Raw genomic sequence first — 24,851 nt, 5'->3', positions numbered from 1 at the left:
ATTACTCTAAAGTAAAGGAGCTGCATGTTAAACGGTTTTTTCGGCAACACAAGACAACAAACTTCATGCAACCTCAGACTGTTCCCTTTGATTTATCGACATCCTGGCTTATATAAACTTCTGGGAAACCTGGCCGGCTCTGTGTTCTGTGTGCTGTAGGTATTCTTAACTTTGTCTTCTTATAAAACCTTAAATAACTAATCAAGGCGCTCCTACTTTGAGATTCTTGATATACACAGGCTCAAGGCTGGGGTTGAGTCACACCAAATTTGGTTTGTCTGGGACACAAAAAGACTGGAAAAATAGGTAAAATAAATAAGAGAACAGATTAAATAGATGGATGAGGCCCACACGACCAATATACTGAAAGGTACAGTTTGCCTTGACTAGACTCTCCGACTAGCCAGCAATAACTCTCATACTTAAACAACATAATGTCAAAGGCAAATTCATAGCACACATCTTAATGATAAACCCAAATGTTAACTATATATCTTGTGAAGAAAATGTACTCTGCTGCTGTCAGAGAGCCTGCACCGCAACAATAAAAGCCGCGGCATTCCCAATGGCACTCGAAAAAAAAAAATGGTACTGCACTTCAGTAATTAAATCCCTGGCCATATATTTCACCAGTAGGAGGTTGCATCCAATTAAGAGGTATAATTGAGCATATAACTTTGAACAAACTACAGCAAAGACACTATTCAAAGAGAGGCAGTTGCTTCTCTACCTCCTCCTCTCCACTCACACACTCCACTGCTTGGAAAATAGACTCTAAAGATAAGATTGACTGACTCACAGTTGAGAGGCTCCTCACCTCCGTAAGGAGAAAATTAGGATGAATATGAGACTAAGCCAAAAAAAATTATTAAAAAAGGTCTAGCTCTGGGCTGTTTTCTTCAAAAGCAAAAGGTTTGAAATCGTCATTTGGCATTGTGAAGTAACCCCTTTTTATTAATACTACAGAGCATAAAATACTCTATTTTATCTATATGCCAGAGGCTTTTTTTTTATTCATAAAGCCAACACTCACAGAGTGAAAAGAACACTTCTCTTCAGCGAACTACGGGAAGATCCGAAAAAGGTGTGGGACCTCCCCTTCATCTCTCTTTAATCTTTGACCTTTTGTATACGATCGCTTGCAACTGCCGTAAGTGTTGCTGAAAGTGTGCTTTATATTTATATATCAGAAACAAGAAAAATATAAATATGTCCATATATATTCATGTTAAGCAAACAAGGAGAAGTTGTATCCTCCGTCTATGTGTGTCTCTCTCTCTCCCTCCTTCTGTCCTCCTCTCATACTCGGTAGACATCAAACCATGGTGCAGATGGTGTTGAGATTGGGGTCAAAGCGGACCACTTTCCCCTCAGCGGCTTTTGTGTTTGTGTTGTACATGGGATTCTCAAAAGTGGCCTGTCCATTGTTGTTCTCGTGGACAGAACATCCGGTGTACTGCGCTTTATCAGTTTTCCTGGAGAACAAAAAAAAAAAAAAAAGGAGGTTGTGTATTAGTTGAGAGACAGTATCCCAATTATTTCCCCTCCTTCCAATCCAATAAACATGTCTCTATTATCTTGGTGTAGACAGCAGTAGTAGGTAAATGAGGCAGAATGGTAATTATTGTTGAAAAGATCAGTCAGAGGAGCCCTGTGCCCGTTGACTGGGAACTAACATAATGAGGGAAAGATTTGCATGTCACAGGTTCTGCGTGTATTTACTGATCACCCGTCTGCACACAGTACATACATCCACACATCACTTCAGGAATCATACTGAATGTGTTCTCATTGAAAAGGCCTGAAGTATGCTGCCTTGTGAAGATGGTAACACTTCAACTAATATTGCATCATGCTTTGAAGCCTCCCACCAGGAAGGTTTCTCGCTGTATCCAGCGAGGAACTGTTCTGCAGTAGAGCAGGCTTTGGAAGTAGGCCGCAGTGTACCCTCTACCTCTTCTTGCTGTGCATTTCCTTTGGCTGCAACTGTACAAACATCTACATAAATCGGAGTTCTCTAAAACTTTTTCAACATCTGTCGTAAATAACTTTAAAGACTCAACATGGGACGGGGACTCGTGAAAACGTGCTGCTTCCTTTCTCATGTGGGAACAGAACGGATATCGAGTGCAGGAGCTACTGAATTTGGGTTCCCAGCTGGTATGGAAGACACCAGTGTACACTACATACCGCTGTTTGTAGAGATAAAATCCGAGGCCTGCAAAGATGAGGGCAAAGAAAGGCACAAGGATAGCGACGGCAACGGAACTGCTGTTGGTGGAGCCGTTGGTCTCAGGGTCAGTGAGAGTAACATTCTCTCTCACACTCAAACCTGGAAGAAAAACATCATATTAAGAAAGGAACACGGAATATAGTCATGATACTGAATGTGTGAATGAAGAACGTCTAACATATTAAGATTGACAAAACGGCACAAACACTGAAGAAACAAAATGGAATAATAGAAAGATACGTATCATCTGCTGGTGACGATAAAGATGATGATGATGATGAAGATAATGCAGAGGAAGATGATCAAAATGATGACAAGTCGGAAATGCAGCAGCCAGTTTATAAAGACGCCAGCCATAACGATCTTACCGATAATGATCACTGCGACTGAGATAATCTTGTTGAAGACAATTATGAGATGATGACAACAGAAATGTTGAGCACGAAGAAATGAAGGACAATGATGCAAAAGGGAATAATCTACTCTGTGATGTACGACTGTGGCAATACGTGGGCGACAGACTGTGTATGCATGCAGTCAGTGCAGAGATAATATTATGTAGCTTTATTGTTTGAAGAAGAGGTGTTACAAATCTTTGAGTGAGCCACTTAACCCAGACTTATCAAAACATACTATTTACACAGTGAGTCTGTATTTTACTAAAATGTATTGACATGACATCGCAAATATTTAGCGTATTTTACTATATAATACTTATATTCAATAATATAAACATTATTATAGAAGTCTATTTGTCTTTATCTAATATTCACGAAGACCTCCTGCATGGTCTCCATGCTGTGCAGAGAGATTAGCCTCCTGAATTAGCCTCCGACATGCTGTCAAAACATTAATTTATAATTGCCAAAGCAATTACAGAAACCAGAAAAAAAAGAGCAGAGAAAAAACTAAACAAAAAAAACGACTCAAAATCACACAGATTCACAATAGGATTTGAAAAATTCTGGACATGGCAGAGATTGAGATCACAGACAACCTGTGCAATTATTAAAAATGCCTTAAGGTCCCCAGGTGACACTAATCCCATGTGAACAGGACTTATGACCTCTTTTGAATTTCAGATTTCAGTTGTATATATATATATATATATATCAAATGAACCCTTAGATAGCATTTTCTGTGTTTTCTTTTGAATTCCCCATTTCTTTACTCTCAGAATCTATTTTCACTGATGGAGAAAATATGTATACGTTGTCATATCTGGGTCAATACAATCTAAATTACAAAGTTATAGTTCCCCTTCAGACATACAAAAACACACAATTCGACAGAAAATTCAATTAGCTGGTTAAAATGTCTTAAAATTACACCTATTTTGTCTCACTCATTGAAACATTCACAATCTTTGAATATGAAAATATTTAATAGTTTAACTGCTCGACACAAGACGAGTCCTACTTCACTGAAAAGTCCATTCTGAGCGCATGTGTGCTGGAGGTTTTGAGTCTCCGCATCACACTTGTTTAAGCTGCATATTGAAACTGGTAGTGGTGTCACAAATCACGTTTATATGTACGAATCTCTTTAAGGCACAGAGAAACCCTGCTCCTTCAGAAAGATGAATGTGAAGAAGTGGAGAAGGGGTCTACATATCTCTCTATTTACTGTTATTGTGAAAATGAAAGATGAGGAGTGACCAATGGCAATGGGACTCATTGTATTTGAAGAGACACATACCGAGCCTCTGTAGTCCAAACTGTCCGAAGTCTCTACCCTGTATAAAGCCTTGGAACACATAGCTGCCACCCTCAGGCTCAGCCGAAACCTAGAAGGAAAAAAATAACACAAAGCTCGAGAAACAGCAGGTTGTGTTTCAATTGCATCAATAAAATCTGATTTTTCTTGGCACCTACGAGAGTGTCGCATCCATTCCACACCACATCAAAAACCGACATTTAGCGCGACAGTCAACACACTCTGTCACGCTGCGTTCAAAAATAACACCTTTGTTTTTGTAAACCCCGCTTTGGAGGCTGTGCGGTAGTGCTATCAATAGCTCAGCGGTGTGCAGTCAGCTGTCACACGTTCCTAGTAAGTGGACCTTGAAGTTAATTTTAAAAGAGGAACTTCTATTCCACAAACGAAATATTGCTGTCGTTCCGGGTCCCTCAGGTGTCGGATGATGTGTCTGAGCTTGTTCAGCAAATTGTCAGTATGGGAATGCTAAAATGGCTCATACAGAGCGCCACTGGCTCACCTGATGTACAGCCAATGTAAACACTGGATATGTAAACAAATATCAGCCAATAAACCAGGAAATAACTATTCTGCTTGTTATCACAGTGATTTTGTCCATGTGTTCGGTATGGTAGGTAAGATGAGAAATAAACTAATAATAAGTAAATATTGGCTTGATTTATTCCCAGGTAGTTACAGCCCCATTAACAGTAATAACCTACCTGTCTGTCAGAATGAACAAAAAGATAATAATGAAAGAAAGAAAAGACCGTCACAGCTCTCGGTTATTTTTTTCAAAACCGGCAAGCTTCAAATTCCTGTGTATACTCACAAATCCGTCCATTGCCCAGGTCTCGTCAGTAATCCTGCTCAAGGAGCTGTGGGCCAGCGCTCTCATCTGGTACAGCAAGAGCATTAACCGTGCCTCCTGGCGCTTGTACACTCCTACAAAGTAGGAGACAAGAGGCAGTGCGAGAATTGATGTGAATAAAGAGATCAGGCAACACGAGTGCGGGGGGGAATGATGAAAAAAGAAGCAGACAGAAGGAAGGAGAGAACATATAGGAAAGCAGAAGAGAAACAAGAAGAAAAGTTCAGCTGAGGGAGGAGGGGAGGAGACGAGTGACTCTCGAGTGGGCAGCAAGTCAGTCAGCGCAGACTAATACATCCGTCTTTAGAGCCAATAGTTAATTTCCACTCTCATGCATGAGATGATTTGGTGATTGACTGATTGACACGAGGCACCCTCAAAATAAATGGAAGTGACACGCAGAGGTAGTGAGAGGAGGACAGGGGAGGAGGCAGAAGACATATGATTTATGGATGACTCACCAGAGAGCAGAAACTCCATGCTGCTGTCGGTTAAAGTTACATTGACTTTTCCCGTTGTGGCATTAAAGCTTGTGACTGTCAAAGACATTGGCTGTTTCTGGCCTTTGTAATCATAGGAACCCTTCCACACGAAATCAGAGGCAAAGACGTTGTCAGGAACTTCAGGAAAGAAAGACAAAAACTCATTAAATAATGTCATCAAATTAGCTTTCCTACGAAACATCAAATCATTACCAATGCAAGCTGAATACTTGCACCCACGGTGCAAAAATGGTAATTAGATATGCATTGGAATCAACACATCAAACAGCTGATAACCGTCTTTTCCTTCGGTTTGAATAACATCATGTTCCTTATATGCTTTGACGATCTCAATTAATGATAATTAAATACATTCTGAAAGAGATGACTCTGGACTCACTCTGTGAACTCGGCAAAAGTTTTTCTGATTAAACTTTTTGTAGAAATTTTACAGCGCGGTCATTATCTGCTGGGAATTATTTACGAGGGAATTATGAGTCAATTATCCTCGCAGAGAGGCGACTGCTGGTAGTTAATAACAGGAACTAAACCTAATAATCATCAGAATAATTATTGAAGGAAAAAAATGAAGAGGTATGTAACATTATTTTACTACGACATTTGAGAGATTATTCATGAAAGTACGGGGTGCTAGAATCTGAATTCTATAAAGGGGATATACTGCAGGCACTCTCTTTCACAGTTTCACCTTCCTGGGTAAATTTGAATGGTTTACCTGGAACAGTGGCTAAAAGCACCGTCCCTTGTTGGTCTGAAGTATATGGTGAAGGCTTGGTGATTTCTTTATTGGAATACAATGTTATTGAAACTCAAGGCAGATTTAGTGCCTTTTGAATATCTACATCATAAATACAGAATAATACCTTTACCGGTTACATAATATAATCGGGATGTTGTTACCTTGTTGCACCAAAACGTTTCTAATACATTTCTAAGACAAATTACATTGTTAAGTAGATAGTAGTAGTACATTAAGTAGATATTGCACGTATGACCTGTGAAAACGCCCTGGTAAAAATTACAATTAATTTTATTTTTGTACCAATTAATCTCTCTGAATCTACTTAGAACTTAATGCATATGCATGTTATGGTCATAATGCAAACAATGCACACCAGGTTCTATGCTAATAATGTTCCTCATGCGTTAAGACTCTTCCGCTACTGTAAGAAACTTAAAACTACTACTGAAGACAGTGAAACCTCCGTGATCTCGATGAAGATTTAAACAGATTTAGGCACATTACACTAATACAGCACTGCTGACTTCTGTGGCTGCCCGCTGAACAGCTTGTACAATTCAAAACTCACCATATATTTTAGGGCTTGGGGTCCCTTGTACGGGTTTGACAGTTTTCTCATGTGATTTGGAGCCGACTGCAGAAGAAGATAAATATGTATTTCAGATAGATGAACACAGCAGGGGGCTGTTGGGAAAGTAAACACTGCTCAACTGTAACATGCTGCCGACATTAAACTCTTCCTCACTTTGGTAAGATATCTGGACATCACAAGTCAACTCACTGTTAAAACTTCCAAGTTAAAAAAAGAACCGGAACATGCATCTTATGATTAGTTGACGGTACAATGACACAGTGGCTTTGCAGAAAACATCCCAGAGACCAGAATGTCTCATTATATTTGACTGGTGTCTTATTTCGCTTAACTATCAGTGAGCAGTAGCGCAAATGTCACACAGGATGAATTCTGAAATACTAAGCTTATACACAAGTACAGTATTCACCCCTCCAAAGCACCCTAACCCTCCACCTTTATGCACATTCACAATCTTCCCGCAACCCCCCCCCCCCAATCTTCTCCATCAACTGCCCTCGCAGACCTCCGCCGACCACGTACCTCTGCACACAGGCACCTTGCCAGTCCAGCTGCCGTCAGAGCGGCAGACGCGGTGCTCCGAACCCCCGGAGAGGAAATAACCTGACTGACAGGTGTACACCAGGGTGTAGCCGTAGGAGGGAAGGTCTAGACCCACCACGTCAGCGTTGGCCGGGCTCCTCGGCTGCTTGCAGGAGTGAGCTGGAGAGCAGGCAGAGGGCAGACGCTTGTTAGTACACACGCATACAAATGGAGCCAGATACACACAGTCATGCACACACACAAGTATAGATAGACAGGAAGATAATTAAGCACTCGCTTGGGGGAGAGAGGGGAAGAGAGAGAGAGAGAGAGTGGGATAGAAAAAAAAAAAAGATAGCACACACATTTTACAATTTAATTGAGTCCAGGGAGCTATTAGGGAGCATATTGGTACTTTAATACATCTAGTTCCTTTTCTGACATTAATATGGACACTTGTGACTTAGCTGATACACCGCCTAATTTGTATTTTAGCCTGCAAAATGTATTGAGCTCAAATGAAGTCAAAAACAGTAACTGTGTGAATTGTTAGTCATTTAGCCATAGCCTTGGTTTGCAAAGCACAAGGAGCAGTACAACAGGAAGGTCTGGCTGACTCATTATCATTCAGCAACAGCTGGAAAAAAAACCACACTTGGAGTTGTTTTTGTGTTTCTTGAACTAATCAAAATCTTCAAGGGCGAGACCAGACGAGACTAAGCTCATCTGTGTCCTTGCAAAGCAGTGCTGAAGTGAATGTTATTGTAAATCTTTGCATATATGCTATAAGGTCACAGACATTTATGGACACTGGAAGGAAGAAGACTGACGTCTGAAATAAGAGGATAATAGGAGGCTAATAAGTGGAGCCCATGTCAGATCCATCTAACCCGTGGCAGTGTAACAGCCACTCAAACATAAGTACGTGTCTTGTTGGGGACTGGAGTTTTTTAAGACTGCGAATCAGTTTTGACTTTCTCAGCATCTTAAATTATTCTGTCTCAAAAAGCAGAAAGGTGCTGATTTAAGACAGTGTTGAAAAGCTTAGTTTATAAGACACATAGACACATTATTGACCATACTAAATATTTTTATTCTGCCATGAGTGGGTTGAGAACACTTAGTTATATTTTTCACATCAAAAAACTCTCTACAAAACAAAAACTTATGCAAATCACACCACACCACCAAAAACACTGAGGGGTTGAACATTCAGGCTCAACAATAATGGGTAAAGAGCTAATTCTGCAGCTTGTGAGTGAAAGAATATGTTGCCAGCTGCCGAATGGGAGGCAGCTGCAAGTGAGTCACAGCCCCAAATCGGTCCTTCATGGCGTCTTAATGACATTAGTGGCAATTGGGTGTGGAAGGGATGCCAGGATGAAGGTTTCTCGGCTTTATGAAAGACAAGGCGGCTGCAGGAATTTCCTCTCGTCGGATATTACTTTTGCTGGTGTTTGACACGGTAACAATATGTGTGTGTATGCATGTCTGAAGACATGCATTTCTCAATGCTCTACATAGTTAAACGGGTGCATCACAGCAGTGTGCCGAAATCCAGGAGAATACTTCTCTTATTCACTGCTACACAGGGGCTATAACGATTCAGCATACATCAAGAAAGACTGATGAAGAAAGCACAAGGACAAGTGTATAAGTCACCAGGATGCGCCACCCAGGGCCTTTTTTTCCAATGAGTTGATAAATCTGCCTCGAGGACATCTAATGTGGTGTTTATTTACACTGCCAGAAAGGAGAAAAACTGCATCGTACTGTTGGTTGTAGATATTAACTATGGAGACCTAAATAAATGAATAGATAAATAATTAAATGAACACCCTTCTTGCTGTTTGTGTAATCCATTCAAAATAACAAACTGTCAGCGCATGTCCAGGCTGTAGCCCATGAATACCGAAGAACACTTACAAGTCCGATGAATTGCTGTATCAAAGACCCGTCACGGTGCCATGTTTATTTACACTTCAAACAGCACAGCAGGCGTTACTCCTGAGATTACACGAGGCATCAAAAGACACTTTCACTGTGTAATGTTCTGAGTTCAAAGTTGGTATCTCCGATAGAGACTGAGTGCATTAGTGAGGGACAGAGACAGACGGAGGCAGACAGAGACAGAGACAGAGAGGCTGATGGAGTTCTGTTCGAGCCAATGAGGTCGGCCAGCTACAGACAGCAACAGCAGTCCACTGTCAAGAGGACAAAGTTAACTTTTGAGTTGTTACAGTGAGTTTTTTTTTTAGCTTTTTACATTTTCTTTCAATCTTGTTTGCATGTCTTTCTGTAGAAAGTGATAGTTTCTGAAAATGTTGACGCTTTGGAACTTCAATTCATTGTTGCTTTTCAAAGCATCACCGTGGGCTGTGAAGAAATCAGGGGACTTGGGCTGTGTATCTATAAGCAACAATATTAATCTGATGGAAAGGTAACATGCTTACGATCCAGTGATGCTCAACTCTGACTTGTGTCCATTGCATCTATTACAGCACAGTGTCGATAATCCCTCCACAATTTTTGCTTTTGCCGGCAGTACAAGATTGGTTGGCTTCACTTTTAAATCCATTTAAGTGGCTTCACAGTAAGAGAAGAGCATTTAATCACAGAGAAAGGTATTTTAGAGGATTTATGACTGTTTTGGCCGAGGGTCAACACAGCGTGTCGGACCCATACAAAAGCACTCACACTTAAATGCATAACCATAGCTTTCCCCCCCCCCCAATGTATTATGGGCGAGACAGCCCTCTGGGTCTGCATGTCCACCCTCAGGGCTGCACGAGTGAAAAATGAATTAAAAAAACAATGCAAGACATCAATGCACTAAAGTGAATTCATAGTGTTGTATTAAAGCAGGATAACACAGTGACCTTTTGCTTTGTGCTTTCGGATCTCCAATGATGTGATAACTAGAACCTTAAATCAATCCACTATAACAAAAATATAGTAATTAAGGTATATGGAGGGCAATTCAATGACACAGTATTTCAGTGAGACTTTGCAAATTGAACACTTGTGCTGCCAATACCTATTGCCAGAGTAACATAATGTTACATGTGTGCAGAGCTGTAACATAATGATGGCTTCTTCTTTGCAATAATAATAATATATTTATACACTAGACCAGCAATTATAAAGTAAGCAGGGCCTTTTAATGACATCATTCTGAAAACACATGTTTCTCCAGTGGCTATTTTATGAGTACAATGTTGCAAAAGTCGAGGGCAAGTTAACTTCCTTTAAAGGATGTATTGTGAAAAATAATTTTGCCATGTTGCAACTTATCAATTGTCCCCACTTATAAGTTTATTCAACTTATTTATTTCTGTTAAATTAAGGTTACGGTTCTCCTCAGTCACACATGCGATACATTTGAGAAATGATTTATGAAAGTACGGGGTGCTAGAATCTGGCGAGCGTCAGAGACACATTTCTCCATTTTAATTCCAGCAGTAACAATGACAGGACGAGGGCACAGGAAAATCGATAAATTTTTCAACCCACCACAGGCAATGGACCAGAGCCAGCGAGCGGCTCCTGAAATGCTGCAACCTCAGCAGAGACAGACAAACGTGGCAAAAAAAAAAAAAAAAAAAAAAACAGCAACTGCTGAACAGAACGAGTCAGGGGAGTAAAAAGCCTCAACGCATGATGCTTCTGAATGAAATCCGAATTGGTTGTCAGACTGGCATTTCAGCGACTGGCTTTACAACATCACGGTTACACAAAAAGGATATAAAATGTGTTATTTTTATATTTACCACTGTGGAAGTAAATGTGTCTGCTGGGATTCTTTGTATTCAATGCACCACCAAATTAAATCAAATTCAAAGTATGCACCAGCATCTCAAATGTCAGCTCCAAATCTCACATTTTGAATAAGTTGTAAATGTACAACCAGACTGAAAAAGTTGCTTCATTTAATATAAAATCAATAAAGGGTCTACAAAATAATCCACTAGATGTTGTTTGGAGATGAATCCACTATTGTTGCCTGATGTTTGTATTCACGTTGAGTTTATTTCTATGCATCCTTTATCTGTGGACAGGTGAACACTAAACAGTGCATCTGGTCCTTGTGCATAAATGTATGTTACAGTTCTAATGCTACTGTGATGTCCATATGAAACAAAATTAACATAACATCTATAAGTTCATAGAAAATGTGGCATCCATTAACCCTAACTCAACAGCTGTTATTATCATGTTTTGAACATGAAGGGAGTTAAATATTATGCAACAATTGTCAAGTAGGAGCAGAGAATCAAGCAATTAACTCCCGACCTCAGCTTGCGTTTGTGTACTGCCCAGCAGTAGAATACTAAGATGCTGCTGATAAAGTGCCTTATATATATTTAGACCTTTCCAACAGCATCGGTAGACCTTACATAACATAATAATTACAGTATTTTGCATTCCAATTGGTTGTGGACTTGAAAATGACAATTCAATTTGCCAGAGAGAGGGCGTTAATTTATGTCATTTGTTTTAATGACGAAATTTGAAAGCGCCAGTTTGAGTAGTTTGCTGGTGCTTTAACCTATAGTTCTGTTGACTTACACTCACTCTGACTGCTCTTTTATTCTAAGGAACCTGTCACAGTGCTGGCAATGAATGCCGTTAAGGAGCCTGGGGATGCGCAACCTCCTGAATCATTCCTCAGTGAGCGGGATGATGGGGTCGCCAGTTTGAAGATACAGGTGGAGCAGGAAAAGCTGAGGAGCTGTCTGTTGACAGAAGTCTAGACAAAAGAGTTTGGGGGTTTCTCTTCTTCTGTCAGCTGTTAAACATCAATTAAAAATAAACTCCATGAACAACAATAAGACTATGAAAGTGACAGACAATTTCAGTGTTCTGCTGTAAAATGTATAACTGTAAACTCCATAAGTAGTACCGTATTTTCCGCACTATAAGGCGCACTTAAAAGCCTTTAATTTTCTCAAAAAACGACAGTGCGCCTTGTAATCCGGAGCGCCTTATATATGGATCAATTGGTTAATTGGTTGAATCCATACTGGTTGTACACGGCGCTCTGTCAAAATGTTTCAGTACGACTGGTAAACTACAAAGCCGCACCGCGGTAAACACCGGTTTTGTTTTGTTGACATTCCCTTTAGCACAGCTCCATCTAGTGGATGCATAACGCAACCCCAGTCAAACGTTTGACTGTAGTAGCTTCTATTCTATGCGCCTTATAATCCGGTGCGCCCTATATATAAAAACAGTTCTAAAATAGGCCATTCATTGAAGGTGCGCCTTATAATCCGGTGCGCTTTATAGTGCGGAAAATACGGTAGATGTATTATAGCCAATGCAAAAAAGCATATATTTATATTAAATAGCAAATATGCGTTATGTAAACGGCCTGTGCCGACACACAATCACACGCATGCATCCCATTTGTTTCAATGACGGGAGACTAAACATCAGAAACACCTCTCAGTATCAACACGATACGTTTCCACAGCAGCACACGCAACGGCCTCCAAAACGACCATAAAGTCGAATCAACATCTCTCTAAAACAGTTTAACACCGAACATGATAACCCTCATGACAGAAGGACTTAATGAAGTGGTGGCGTATTAGACTGTATTAGTTTCAGCTAGGTGTATCTAATTATCCGGCAGCCGAGTGTTTGCACATTAAAGGAGGCCGCTTGCACATATTCAAGGATTCACAATCCCTCTACAACCTCCCATCTTCCCACTAAAACACACAGCACACGCCCGCACACGCCCGCAGACGCACGCACCCCCCCCCCCCCACACACACACACACACAAAGCCGTGCTGCATAGTAGATCAGGCAGAGAATGATGGGTAAGTATTACGATGTTTCTGCTCCCTCAGCACAAATGTCTCTGGATAATTCAAGTGGCTGTTACATGTTGGGGTAGTTATGAAATCAAGATTACAAAATACAATTTGAATCCCCTCATACACAGCTCAAGTGTTTCAGACTATAGTACATATAGGGAAATTTTCATGAAAAACACTGAAGCTGAAAGGGATTCCACCGAGATACGGGATTACATCATCATTTAGAAAAGCAGTTGGCAAAGCGACTGGGCTAAACAGCACGGCCTTGGTTTGGTGTTGGTCGACAGATCAGGTAGTGCAAACAGAATGACAGTAATCCCGGCCAACACCTCACTCTCAGAATGACTTGGGATGGCAGGTTGATTGAGTCTGAAGCTGCAATCTACCAGGAGGTCAAAGGTTATGGCAGGACTGAGCGAAGAGGGAGAGCGGGTGTTGAGGGAAAAGAGAAAAAAGACATCGTCTGAGCACCCTGCAATGCAGATAAACAGTGACAAGATGCCAGAGGGGGAAGTGAAAGACAAAGACAGGGAGAGTGATACGAAGATATTGTGAGAGAGTGAGAAACAAGCACTCACGGATACAGCTAGGCTGGAAGCCGGTCCAGGTGAGATCTGGCAAGCAGAGGCGAGTGGTGGAGCCCTGCAGTAGGTGTCCCTGTTGGCACTGGAAGTCGACTCGGCTGCCCACCTGGCCACAAACAGACAGCACACAAAGTGGAGAGAGTCAATATACTGGTGCAAATGCCAATAGGCTCCAAGCATCAAATCTAAAGAGCTTGGAAAAATACTGCACACTAAAGTTTTTTTTCCTGTGTTAATGATTATCTGTAGTGTGTGGAGGCAGATGGAGACTGTTCCTAGAGGCGATGGCCCATGTTTGTGTTCACAACTGATGCACAGACATTAGAAAGTGATGGAAAATATATAGAGACAAACTGTTTTCTGTCATCTTTTTTGTTTGTTTTTCTTGCATTCAAATAATGACAAAGGACACAACACTGACATACTTCATACGGCATATGTACTGTAAGACAATCTTAGGCAACACTAATCTTTGTTTTCTGCTATCTTAATAAATTACTTTTACGTTCGGCCATCAAAACCAGTCGACTGTTTAAAGACGGCATCTACACGGGACTTTCTCATTCGGGGGTGTCAAGATATTGGTAATGTTGTTCTGTAATGCAGAAAAATGCAAGAGTACATCCATTACAAGCAGCGATCCAAATAATAAGCTGCTTCTGCTTTCATTTGGGACAAATTTCATATCCGATTTTCTGGTGAAGGTTGTGGAGAAATAGTTTGCACTTAACTTGTAAGTGACACTCTAAGAGCAACAGGGAGGAAATGCAATGAAATACACACATCTCAAGGGAGCTACTGTGCACACACCAATGGTCACGATGTTGTTGTTGTTGTTTTTTTTTTTTTTACTATGATGCATTTTACCATTGCTCGTTCTACACGGAAGGTCAAACTGCATGAAGTGCACATTATTATAGATCCAGACCAAGCCTGTACACATTCACAGTGGTAGAGAAATCCAGTGTGGTTTCGTCAGTGCATCCCACCAGGGATGGAAACATGCATCACTGCTTCATCCTTGCACGCACATAACATCATCCAAAGGAATAAATGATGATTCGACATGGAACATCCATCGGATACTGCCCATTTAAAAAGGAGGACAGGTAACGCAGTCGAGCTGCAAGCTTTGGATGGCACGTTGCTTCTTGTTCATCTTGTTCAAGGCTGCTTCAAATCTGTTGTGTATAGTAGACTCTTGTTGTGCTCGTTGTATACTCAACATCAATTTTTATGTTACACGCCTGTTCTATAAACCTGCCTCCAGCTGGAAATGTAATTTTTCTGGTCCCGTTTGAAATACATTTTCTGACAGAAAATCACCTCAGAGCATAAGAGCATATATTTATAAAATGTATGCGTTGCAGGTTTATCTCATTTTACCTTAAAGCCTGTTGTGTAATTCATGAAGCCATGCTCAGGTGTTCCTGGATTTTCACAGGTGGTTCTCGTGGGCTCTGGAACAAGAAATCATTGTCATGGTGAGCCAGGGAATTGCCGGAGAGAAAAAAAATGAGAATATGACAGAGGAGCAATCACTGATAATGACAAAGCAATTTCTCTCTGGTGTACCATGTACCAGAGGACAATTACCGAAGTGGCGTGGTAACATGAGCAGAATTACCCTGCCATCTTTAGCCTCTTAGACTATGAATTCTCTTTACAAGTCTCAGGAATATAGACTTCTGAGACTTTTAATCATTGGTGAGACGAGATTCAAATTAAGACACATTCCATTTGGGAAAGCTTTTCTTCAGCACTTAATATATCAAGCAACACCGGGGTGCAAAAAATAAAGCATCACCCCTGAGGTAACAATATATATAATGCAATTCATTCTCGTGATTAAGTTTTACATGAGTGCCAGATGGCAACGCACCGATTATAATTCACCTTCCACTGTGTTTGATATTTATTGTTCGTCGCTTCAAGAGGACCAACAGAGAACGATCATTTGGAATGGTGGAATGGTACTTCTTACATATGTAGATTTGATTCACTACCTTTGTTATTTCACTGTACATATTAATATGCTCATATTTTGCTTGTAGTAAAAACTAATTCTGGCACAACATAATTTAGCGATCAACAATGTAATTGAATGGCAAATCAGAAAAACAATACGTTTTGAAACAAGCATTAAACCCCCAGTCTGAAGCATAATCATTTTGTGGATTAGCTGAATCAAAATGCAGGCTAATAATTCAGTACCTATACATCGTGGCTGAGATACGCTCCAGGTGCCGTCCTCCTGGCACATGCGTGTTGTCGATCCCACCAGCAAATAGGGGGTGCTGCAGCTAAACATCACCTCAGACTTGAAGATGAAACTGCGCCCTTCTCTCCGTCCTCTGGCAGGCAGACCAGGGTCTCCACAGAACTTGGCTGCGGAAGCAGAAATGTAGAATATTGCTGATGTGATAACCTGAGGGCCAACAACTCCAACACAGATGTAGCGCATTTCCCTGCAAGTAATTCATCCAACAGTGAACCACACTGCACTGTTGCACCTTCCCTCTGGTTCAAGTCAACGCCGATGCCCTATTCCTCTTTACCATTTTTACGATACAAACGTTCCATCTCTTTCTAACTTGATTACACAGAAGGAAAACTGCAGCAGCTAGTCAGTTGAATGAAGCATTGGGTCGACTATGCAGCACTTCATTCAGATACAATAAGCTGTGTGGGCTGCTGCTGCACCCAGAAGATCAGACCCTGATGAGGAGGGCCTTCAGTGGTTTCTACTGCTGCCGTGAGCTTTGCTGTTTTCAATGGTCTTTTTGTAAGAAACAATTTATTCGAGTAGCTGACTGTAAAAAAATATTGTCTTTCTATACGATTTGGAAAGTCTTCATGGACTGAACTATTCAAATGGCGTTGACATGATGAGTGTAAGAGAAATTCCTCTGGCCGTGTTCTTATTGCATGTGGGCAGATGTATTGACATCTTTGTCTCGGGATGAATTGCTCCGTCTCAACATTTTGTTTTGTTTCAGACAATCGACCTTTCTGTCGAGTGGTTACAGTAGGTAGGCGAGTATTCATCTTGGCAGCAAAAGGGGAGCGAAGGGGGTCATGGCACTCAATTTTAGATCAAAATAATTAGCATGTGAAATATTAATTTCTCTGACAGGGCCCTGAGGTTAACACAACTAGAGCCATCTGCTGCCGCTGTTGCTCCCCAAGCCTCTGGTATGATTTTGCCTTCATAATGGGACTCTCGCCACAGCCTCAGCAGATGAAGCCCGTTGGATAATCACTGCTGCTCCTTCAATTTGTCGCTTATAGACATCTAATGAAATTGACTGGAATAATGTAGGCCTGGTGGCTTTGACGGGGATGTACGTCAGCCATTTTCATGTCTGCCAATGTATCTTTTCTATCCATATATACCTGTATATAAACATCAGCTACAACCACACTGATCATTAAAAGTCACTTGTTAGCTGTAGGATGTTAAAGAAATGCTCAGTGGGTGAGAGAGCAGAGGCGAGGACGAGAGTGACAGCGTTCAGTCACGCAGCCAGAGCGCTGTGGGATCAAGCCAATAATAAGGCAGCCTGCTTCTCCAGACCTGACATGTGCCGCCGCGTGGAGGTCTGGAGACAGAGATAAGTTCTCGTTTACTCTCTTTCTAGAAGTCAGTACCCAACAGGGGCTTCCCACAGCCAATCCCTGACATAATAGATATCTAGTAAAAAAAAAAAAAAATTGAATCCAGCCCATGCAGGAATGGCTGAATAAAACCATTACTGCAAATACTGTTATCTCAGAAACAAATCCTTGTATTCAGAGACATATCTTCTCCTAAAGAAGATGTTTGCCTATACTGCAGGTCCCATCTGAAAACGATGTATTGTGAGTCCCACCCATTGCCCAATAGTTAGTTTGACCGTGTTTGATATGTCAACAAATAAAGATGCAGTTGTCTGCCTGGATCTGAAACGATAAATGCCACTATTCAAGCAACATTGTAAGATTGCAGGGTTTTTTTTTTTTTTTGGTAGGGTTGACAATACAGGCCAACCAGGTGACATGCACATCAGTCATAAGCTTCAAGCTGCAGGGAAATAATGTGCTGTTTTATGGATGTATAAGAGAAATGGCCGCGGGCCAAACCAAGCTCAGCATATTTAATGTGCCCGTGTGTGTGTGTGTGTGTGTGTGTGTGTGCTGGTGGAGGAGTGAGTCTCTCTCTCACTCTATCTCTCAGCTTCTCCAGTTCCTTGATGAATTATCAATGCTTTGAACTAATCAGTATGCAGAGGCCAGATTCAAAGTTGGGATCACAGTCTCATCCCTGCAGACACATGAACTAGCATTCTCGGACTCTGAATTTTGCCGCTTGCTCTCCATTTCCCATTTGATGTAATAGGGAACATGAATATGCATCTTAAACCTTGTTTGGCCGCAAGTGCCAACAGAAGTACCGGTTTTAAGAAACGCACAGATTTACTCTGCAGATGCATGGCATCTCCTGCAGTTCTGCTGAGCTGTATTTCAACTAAAAGTGCCGAGTATGAATTGCAATCATATTTCTAAAGCCTACAGCAGTGCAAGCCCCAATATATGTCTAATAATCAGCAAGACTGTGGCTGTAAAATGATTTTGCACCAAACTAAATTGGCTGCAGATGTGTATGATAGAGCCATAAGGAATCCGATTATTCCTCCTACTCGGCTCATGATTTTGTTGGTAAATATCCTCAGTGTACAGAACAATGTAATGCATTGACTAATGCTTGGGGTATAGCTATATAGTTGCATCTAATGCACACAGAGACAAAAACAATTACTAGCCTGTGGGCATACACGGACGCTCCATGACAAATGTTTGCGTTTATAAAGTAATGCAGAGTATGTACAGTAATGGTCAGTCCTGTGACTACACTTTAAGCATTGACACTAATTAAGGATTTACTCCTTCAGGATTTATAGGGACCAGCACCTGAGAGCGCTGTAGATAGTGCTGTGCTGACATTTTATGACATAGATAATAGCCTTTTCTACACCAAATATGATCAGCACTTTCCTCCCATTTTGCAGACTCATTTATTTGCCTTAGTAAACCTCAGTGATTTATCACAGACTTGCTTTCACTTCGTCTACCTTAGCAGGAGGCTAGCTATAACAACATCTTTAGGAGAGCCACGTTCTTTACAGTAGCTGGTTATTGATCACACTGAATGATATTTATAGTGTATGGCTCTCAATTTGGGTCAATTTTGCACGAGCATTGGAACCTGTGTTGTAGGTCGTAAGTAATGGCGCTATTGAATGTAATTACTACATCAAAAACAATTCTCGACGGGGACACATTGAACAACAACATTGCATCATGGAATATAAAGGTTAGTCGCTCACATAGCTGCGAGAGGTTGTTTTTGGGGGTGCTGATGTGGAAAAACGATTGCAGCTTACTGAGGGATGACACTGCTCATCATAATTGCGGTAGACAGTAAGTAGACGTGGTACATTTACCAAGTGGAACCTTATCCATTTTATGTCCAGTTGACATTTTTTTTATCCATCATAACAACTCGGGACCAGAACACAGAGACACCATTGCACTTCAATAAAATAGGCAATTGATCACTTAGTAGTGCTAAAGCACATATCTGCTGATGACAGACAAATTATTTACAGATCCTTTACAGTTAAGCGGGATATAAATCAGACATCAATGTGCACAGTGACTTACAAGAATTACAATAAACGACAGCAATGTGGCCATTTGGAAGAGCAAACGGCTGCACGAGGTAATGTGCTTTCTAGTTGCGTGGTCACAAACACCAGCAGTCTGTCAGCTGGATCTCAGATGCTAAATACTTAAATAGGACCATGTTCGCCTGACTGAAGACGGCCACCAGCACCGAAATTCTGTCATTAGCATCAATGACAAAAGAACACAGAAGTGAAAGTAGTTATTTTTCAATGTGTTACTAAAATACAAACCATTTAACTCCCCAATTCATGAACTCTTACCTAAACGTCTGCATAATTATAATATGCAGCAATGTGACAGCAGAGATTCCCTGCAATAATCAATCAATATGATGCAAAATGCAGTGCTTCAGAAAATGACTGCCTATAGTCACCAGTTAAAGTGGAGATGTTTTCAGTGCAGCACAGCTGTCAGGAAAAAAAACAACGTCGCATCTTTCAGCACTTGGAGTGCTGTGCATGGATACTTTTTTTGTGGCATTTGCTTCACCTAATCCAGCTGCATTCAGAGAAAAACACATGCAAGTACTTTCCCCTTGTTGATATTTGATTTCTGTATGATTGATATGATGCAAGAATTATTGTGATGACAGAGTGATGCTCTTGATGCATTCCAGGGGTTATTATTACACTTGCAAAGATGATTGATGGCCTTACAGTAGTAAAGAGCGTCAGACACCCCCTGCGTGGTTCCACTCAGATCATCATCTTCATCATAAACATTATAGCTCGACTGTAGAGCTGGAGGTTAATCCACTTTTCATTTGATCAAAATGTAAATTGGAGTTTCCATTTTTATGTAAGAATGATGAAATATTAATGAACAGGTAGGATACAATGTCCTTCTCATGCTTGGCACTTTTTAGTATTTCACTTTTGAAAAAGAAAAATCATTGTGTTGCCACTGAAGGTGTTTTTAGGATTAGGTATAACTCACTGTTTATGAAATAAAAAAAAACATTGACGTTGCAAGACTAATAATCCCAGTTCTGCATCTCTGCACGGCTGTTTTATTATATTTGTATAGTAATTGAGTTTTTTCATCTAGGCCCTGATGTTAATACTAATGTACTGAATGTATGAGGAATAAAATACCAAGCAGGTATATATATATATATATATATATATATATACACACTTACTACGAGATACATTTGAGAAATAACCTGTTGTTCCTTCCCCAAATACATGCATTAAATGTTCGGACGTTCTTTCACTGGATTACTATACCTCTCAGTATTCCATGTTTTCCGTGTTTTCACATACATGAGGAAACTTCCTCTCGAGACCTCTAAAATGATCATAATCAAGAGAGTAGAAAACGGTGACTCACGCAAGCACTGAGGCAGGTCTCCGCTCCACGTCCCATTCCCTGTGCAGGTGAGCACAGCAGGGAAGGACAGCTCGTAGCCAGGTAGACAGCTGTAGCTCACGCTGGTACCCCATTCCAGGACCGAGCCCTCCAGGAGGCCGTTGGGTACGGGTCGGGGTGTAGGACACGTCACCACTGTGGGGATAGTGAGGATACGGTCACAGTCAAGATCAGCTTATTGGAGTGAAAAAAGTCCAAATTTTAAAAAAAAACTTGAATTCATCAAAAATGGATGAGGGAGAAACCAGATCTAGCAAAAGTCATATGATAATTTAAAATATGTAATAAATATTGCAATCATTACAAGGACATAATAGACCGACAGCCCACAGACCTTTCTAATATTACATGTTAAAACATAATTGCTTCATGATGCAAACATAAAGGAGTTGGAGTGGAGGGTTCAAGTTAAACCCCAAGTAGTTTTGTGGTACTGTGCATAAACTGTACCGTGCAAGGCTCTCTTTACCAGTCACACCAAAAATATTTGCTGTGGTCACTTGACAATCAAGACAAATTCAAGCAAGAACACTGTTGTAAATATTTAGTTTTACAATCCTGGACACAAGAATGAAGGAGCAGAAATTATCCTTAAAACTAGAATTGAAAGCCTTGTGGTTCTATGCCTCCGCCAACCATTCATGTTTCAGTTTACATCCATTGCTGTCCAAAATTAACTTCATGATTTTATCTTATTAGACATTTTATGTGAAATTGACATAATTAGCCAATTAAGTCTTGAGTTTTGGCCAAAAACATGTTTGTGAGGTCACAGTGACCATTGACCACCACAATCTAAATGTTAAATGGACTTACATTTATATAGTGCCTTTACAGTCTTTAAATCAGTCAAAGCACTGTAAACTACATGTCAACGTTCATCCATTCACACACACATTCATACACTGATGACAGAGACAATGCAAGATGCCATTTGCCCATCAGAATCTTGACTAAACTAATTGTTCACACACACACACACACACACACACACACACACACACACACACACACACACACACACACACACACACACACACACACACACACACACACACACACACACACACACACACACACACACACACACACACACACACACACACACACACACACACACACACACACACACACACACACACACACACACACACGCCCCAAAATCTAATTAGTTAATCCTTGAGTGCAAGGCTCAAGGCGTTCCTGAGGTATTGAGTTTGCCTGAATGGATCAGACGAGCTATGCAAGGACGGAAAACCCCAAAACATAATGCTTCAGGCCACGGCTGGTGCTTGGTACAATTGAAACAAAACTACAGCTATTTGGTGTAGCTCGAGGATAACAGACAATGTTAAAGCCTGGAGATAATTAAAGGATTTATGTGGATTTACAGGGATATGGCTATATCCTGTTTTTTTCCGTATCTAATCTAAATTTGAATAAATGGAGGTGGTGATTATCATGAGAGGGTCAGTGGTGTTAAATATTGTAATGAACCCACTTTTTATCCAATAAATTGCCATTTTTTACAGGTTTTATCTTCCCATTTAAATCCAGAATGATAAAATGCACAGAAGGCCAAACCACTGCTTCCTTTAAGACACAGGGTTGAAGTTAGCTTCTTCATGTAGGACAAAAATAAACATGTTTTGTCAAATTGTGTTATTGCACCACACACTGTGTAAGCCATAAACTTTCTGTTCAACAAATGTAATAAATGAATGCATAATAAAGCTTGGAGTTTGTTCTGACACACTTGGAGATGAACCCGTGGGGATGCAGATGGGATATGGGTTTTAGGGATGTGAATAAATTATAGCAGTTGTTTTAAACCATTACTATCCTCCCTATACACCCATCATTTCCCCAATTCTCTCTTCTTCTTTTTTTTTAGACGCTCTCACGCATGCCGAAACACTTGAACAAAGATCTGCAATTTGGAGTCGGGCTATAGCCAAGTCTCGCAAAATTTAGTTTACAAATCCAGTTACTTAGACTCATGTTAACACCTTGGCTCTGAAGTTAAAGTTTAGCATTTTGGTAGAACAACAACATTTTCATTTACCAAGTACATGACATAAAAATACTGATGCAGCAATGTGAAGGCAGAGTGATAGACATGGCTCTGGGTGGACCATGAAGACCGGACCTAGTGTCTCAATATTACATATAAAGTAGCTGGCACAATGAACAGATAAGAGTATTGGTGGCTTCCTTTCATACACACTAGATTCCAGTTGAGGTTATTGTATTTACACACTTCAGAAAGCTTTAGTTCACCTGTTTAAAGCAAGGTTAACATTTTAAAATGAATTGGTTTCTTATGATAGAATTAATATAGGTTAGTCACATGATGGACAACTTTCCTGCTCCGTAAACTTTTTCTACACAACAACTTACAGTAAATGTGGAGCAAGCCACTGTGGGATATTCACACACTCTCTCCAAGGTGGAAGCGCCTTTTGTTCTTGGTTGGCAGCGGATCCAAAAAGATTTCCATATGGACACGTTGCAGCAGAATACAGTATATATGCTTTAGATGTATGCTATATCTGGAAAGATATTTAGGCCATGATTATTCCTGAATAAAAGTAAAAGACTAAACCATACCGATGTTGCAATCTGTTTTTTAATGTTTTGTTTGGTAAAGTAATTTTCTTTTTCAAGTTCTCAAGAAGGAACACGTTCACTTGAAACTGTTTCTCTTTGATGTTAATGAATTAGTAAAGTCTTCAATTTGGGATTTCCATGTTGTTGCTCTGGAGCCCTAGAATAAAAAGGCACTTCATTCTGAAATACCTCTCTAAAATGCCCAGCTGGATGTTGTAAAGTAGAAAGTTGGTTTGGGCGTGTATGTGCGTCTCCCCGCAGTGTGTGAAAGAAAAGGAGGGAGAGGAAAGACAGATGGAGGGAGAATGTGTGAACACACATGTGCAAGTAGGCAAATTACGCTGATTAGAGTGGTAGGCCCACTAATCCCATAAGCCCTGCATCAGAAATTACTTTAAATAAATGAAAAAATAAAGTACAAAAAAAGGCAAGGCATGGGTGGCAGGCAGAACTGAATGGGAAGTGGAGAGTGTCCCCATTTTCCTAAGTAGTTCTAAGCAGCATTAGTGCCTCTTAGCTGAACACGCCAAACCTGGGATTCAAACGGAATCCTTGGCGGGCGGCGAAGCTTAGGATGTGTCATCGGCAGTGTGTTTGTGCACACCACACACAAACGGTGTGGCCATCACTGACACATACTCATAATGTTTAAAATTATGCACAGAGTCGGCATACGTAGAAACTCTTTGTCTCTTTCAGTAGCAAATCCCCCCCCCCCCCCCCATCCCTGGAATATCGGCTCATATCCTTGCGGCACATCATTCAAATCTATGACAGGATGACAGATGCCCCGCAACATGACAATTTCAATCAGCTGCACCTTCAACTTGAACCCAATCATGCAAAAGAAAAAGGCAACCCATCTTATTGTTTTCAGTTGCAGACGCAAAAAGAGAAAATAGATATTTTCTCAGTCCTTTTCTAAGACCTCTTGCAGCGTAGGCTGTCAGCGAGAGATGATAAAAAAAAGCCGCGATTACCAGCAAGCTGTTGTATTGCTTGTACTAGATAGTCTTAGAAAGAGACCAAAGGAGATGAAGTGAGCAACGGTAAGGAGAAAAATTAGAGCCCAACACATCTGAACTGCTTCTTAATACCCCATACACATAGAAATTAATATCGCGCATACACTTAGTTATCAAAATCCTTTCTCTTGCCTTTCATTTGCCCCATGGGAGAAATAAGTACTGTTGGAGAAGCGAGAGCAGCGGCGAGGTTAGGAGGTGGCGGGAGGGACCCTCTGGCTCGCTGACTAATGCATACAGGTCAGTACGAACTGACAGCACTCAGGCAGCGGCCGGAGCAAACGTGAAGGCGTGTGAGCATCTGTGCCTTTGTATGCCTGAGAGAGACACCAGCGTAATTGAATGCCGGCATGTGATTGTACGCATGCATGGTGTGAGTTTTGCGAGTGTGATGAGGATGACTAGGCTCTGGAGTTTCACTCCTCTCCACGCCACCCCCATCAAGCGTAGCAGTATCGGGGCTGAGTGCCTGAGCTGTTGCGGTAGCTGTCAAGGATTAGGTTAGTAGCTTCACACACTTTTATACACGCATGCGTGCACATA

General features: G+C 40.9%; 1 protein-coding gene across 1 annotated transcript in view; it reads right to left on the bottom strand.

The window, feature by feature from the left end:
* Positions 1 to 1,172: 1,172 nt before the first annotated feature.
* The window catches only part of LOC142938180 (CUB and sushi domain-containing protein 3-like), a 194,277-nt gene continuing 170,598 nt past the window's right edge, over positions 1,173 to 24,851 (bottom strand). The window contains exons 60-70 of the mRNA XM_076081426.1: positions 20,635 to 20,808; positions 15,790 to 15,963; positions 14,962 to 15,035; positions 13,570 to 13,681; positions 7,162 to 7,341; positions 6,616 to 6,681; positions 5,264 to 5,422; positions 4,764 to 4,876; positions 3,932 to 4,019; positions 2,191 to 2,332; positions 1,173 to 1,475 (exon numbers count right to left, since the gene is read on the bottom strand). Of these exons, the coding sequence (XP_075937541.1) occupies positions 1,316 to 1,475; positions 2,191 to 2,332; positions 3,932 to 4,019; positions 4,764 to 4,876; positions 5,264 to 5,422; positions 6,616 to 6,681; positions 7,162 to 7,341; positions 13,570 to 13,681; positions 14,962 to 15,035; positions 15,790 to 15,963; positions 20,635 to 20,808 (1,442 nt within the window). The 3' untranslated portion in view covers positions 1,173 to 1,315. The remainder of the gene's footprint in view (positions 1,476 to 2,190; positions 2,333 to 3,931; positions 4,020 to 4,763; positions 4,877 to 5,263; positions 5,423 to 6,615; positions 6,682 to 7,161; positions 7,342 to 13,569; positions 13,682 to 14,961; positions 15,036 to 15,789; positions 15,964 to 20,634; positions 20,809 to 24,851) is intronic.

The sequence above is a fragment of the Anarhichas minor genome, unplaced genomic scaffold (genome assembly GCF_050575085.1).
Source record: "Anarhichas minor isolate MPS153535 unplaced genomic scaffold, ASM5057508v1 ptg000080l, whole genome shotgun sequence".
NCBI lineage: Eukaryota > Metazoa > Chordata > Actinopteri > Perciformes > Anarhichadidae > Anarhichas > Anarhichas minor.
Note: the sequence above shows the minus strand (reverse complement) of the source record. Positions and strands in the feature narration are given on the sequence as shown.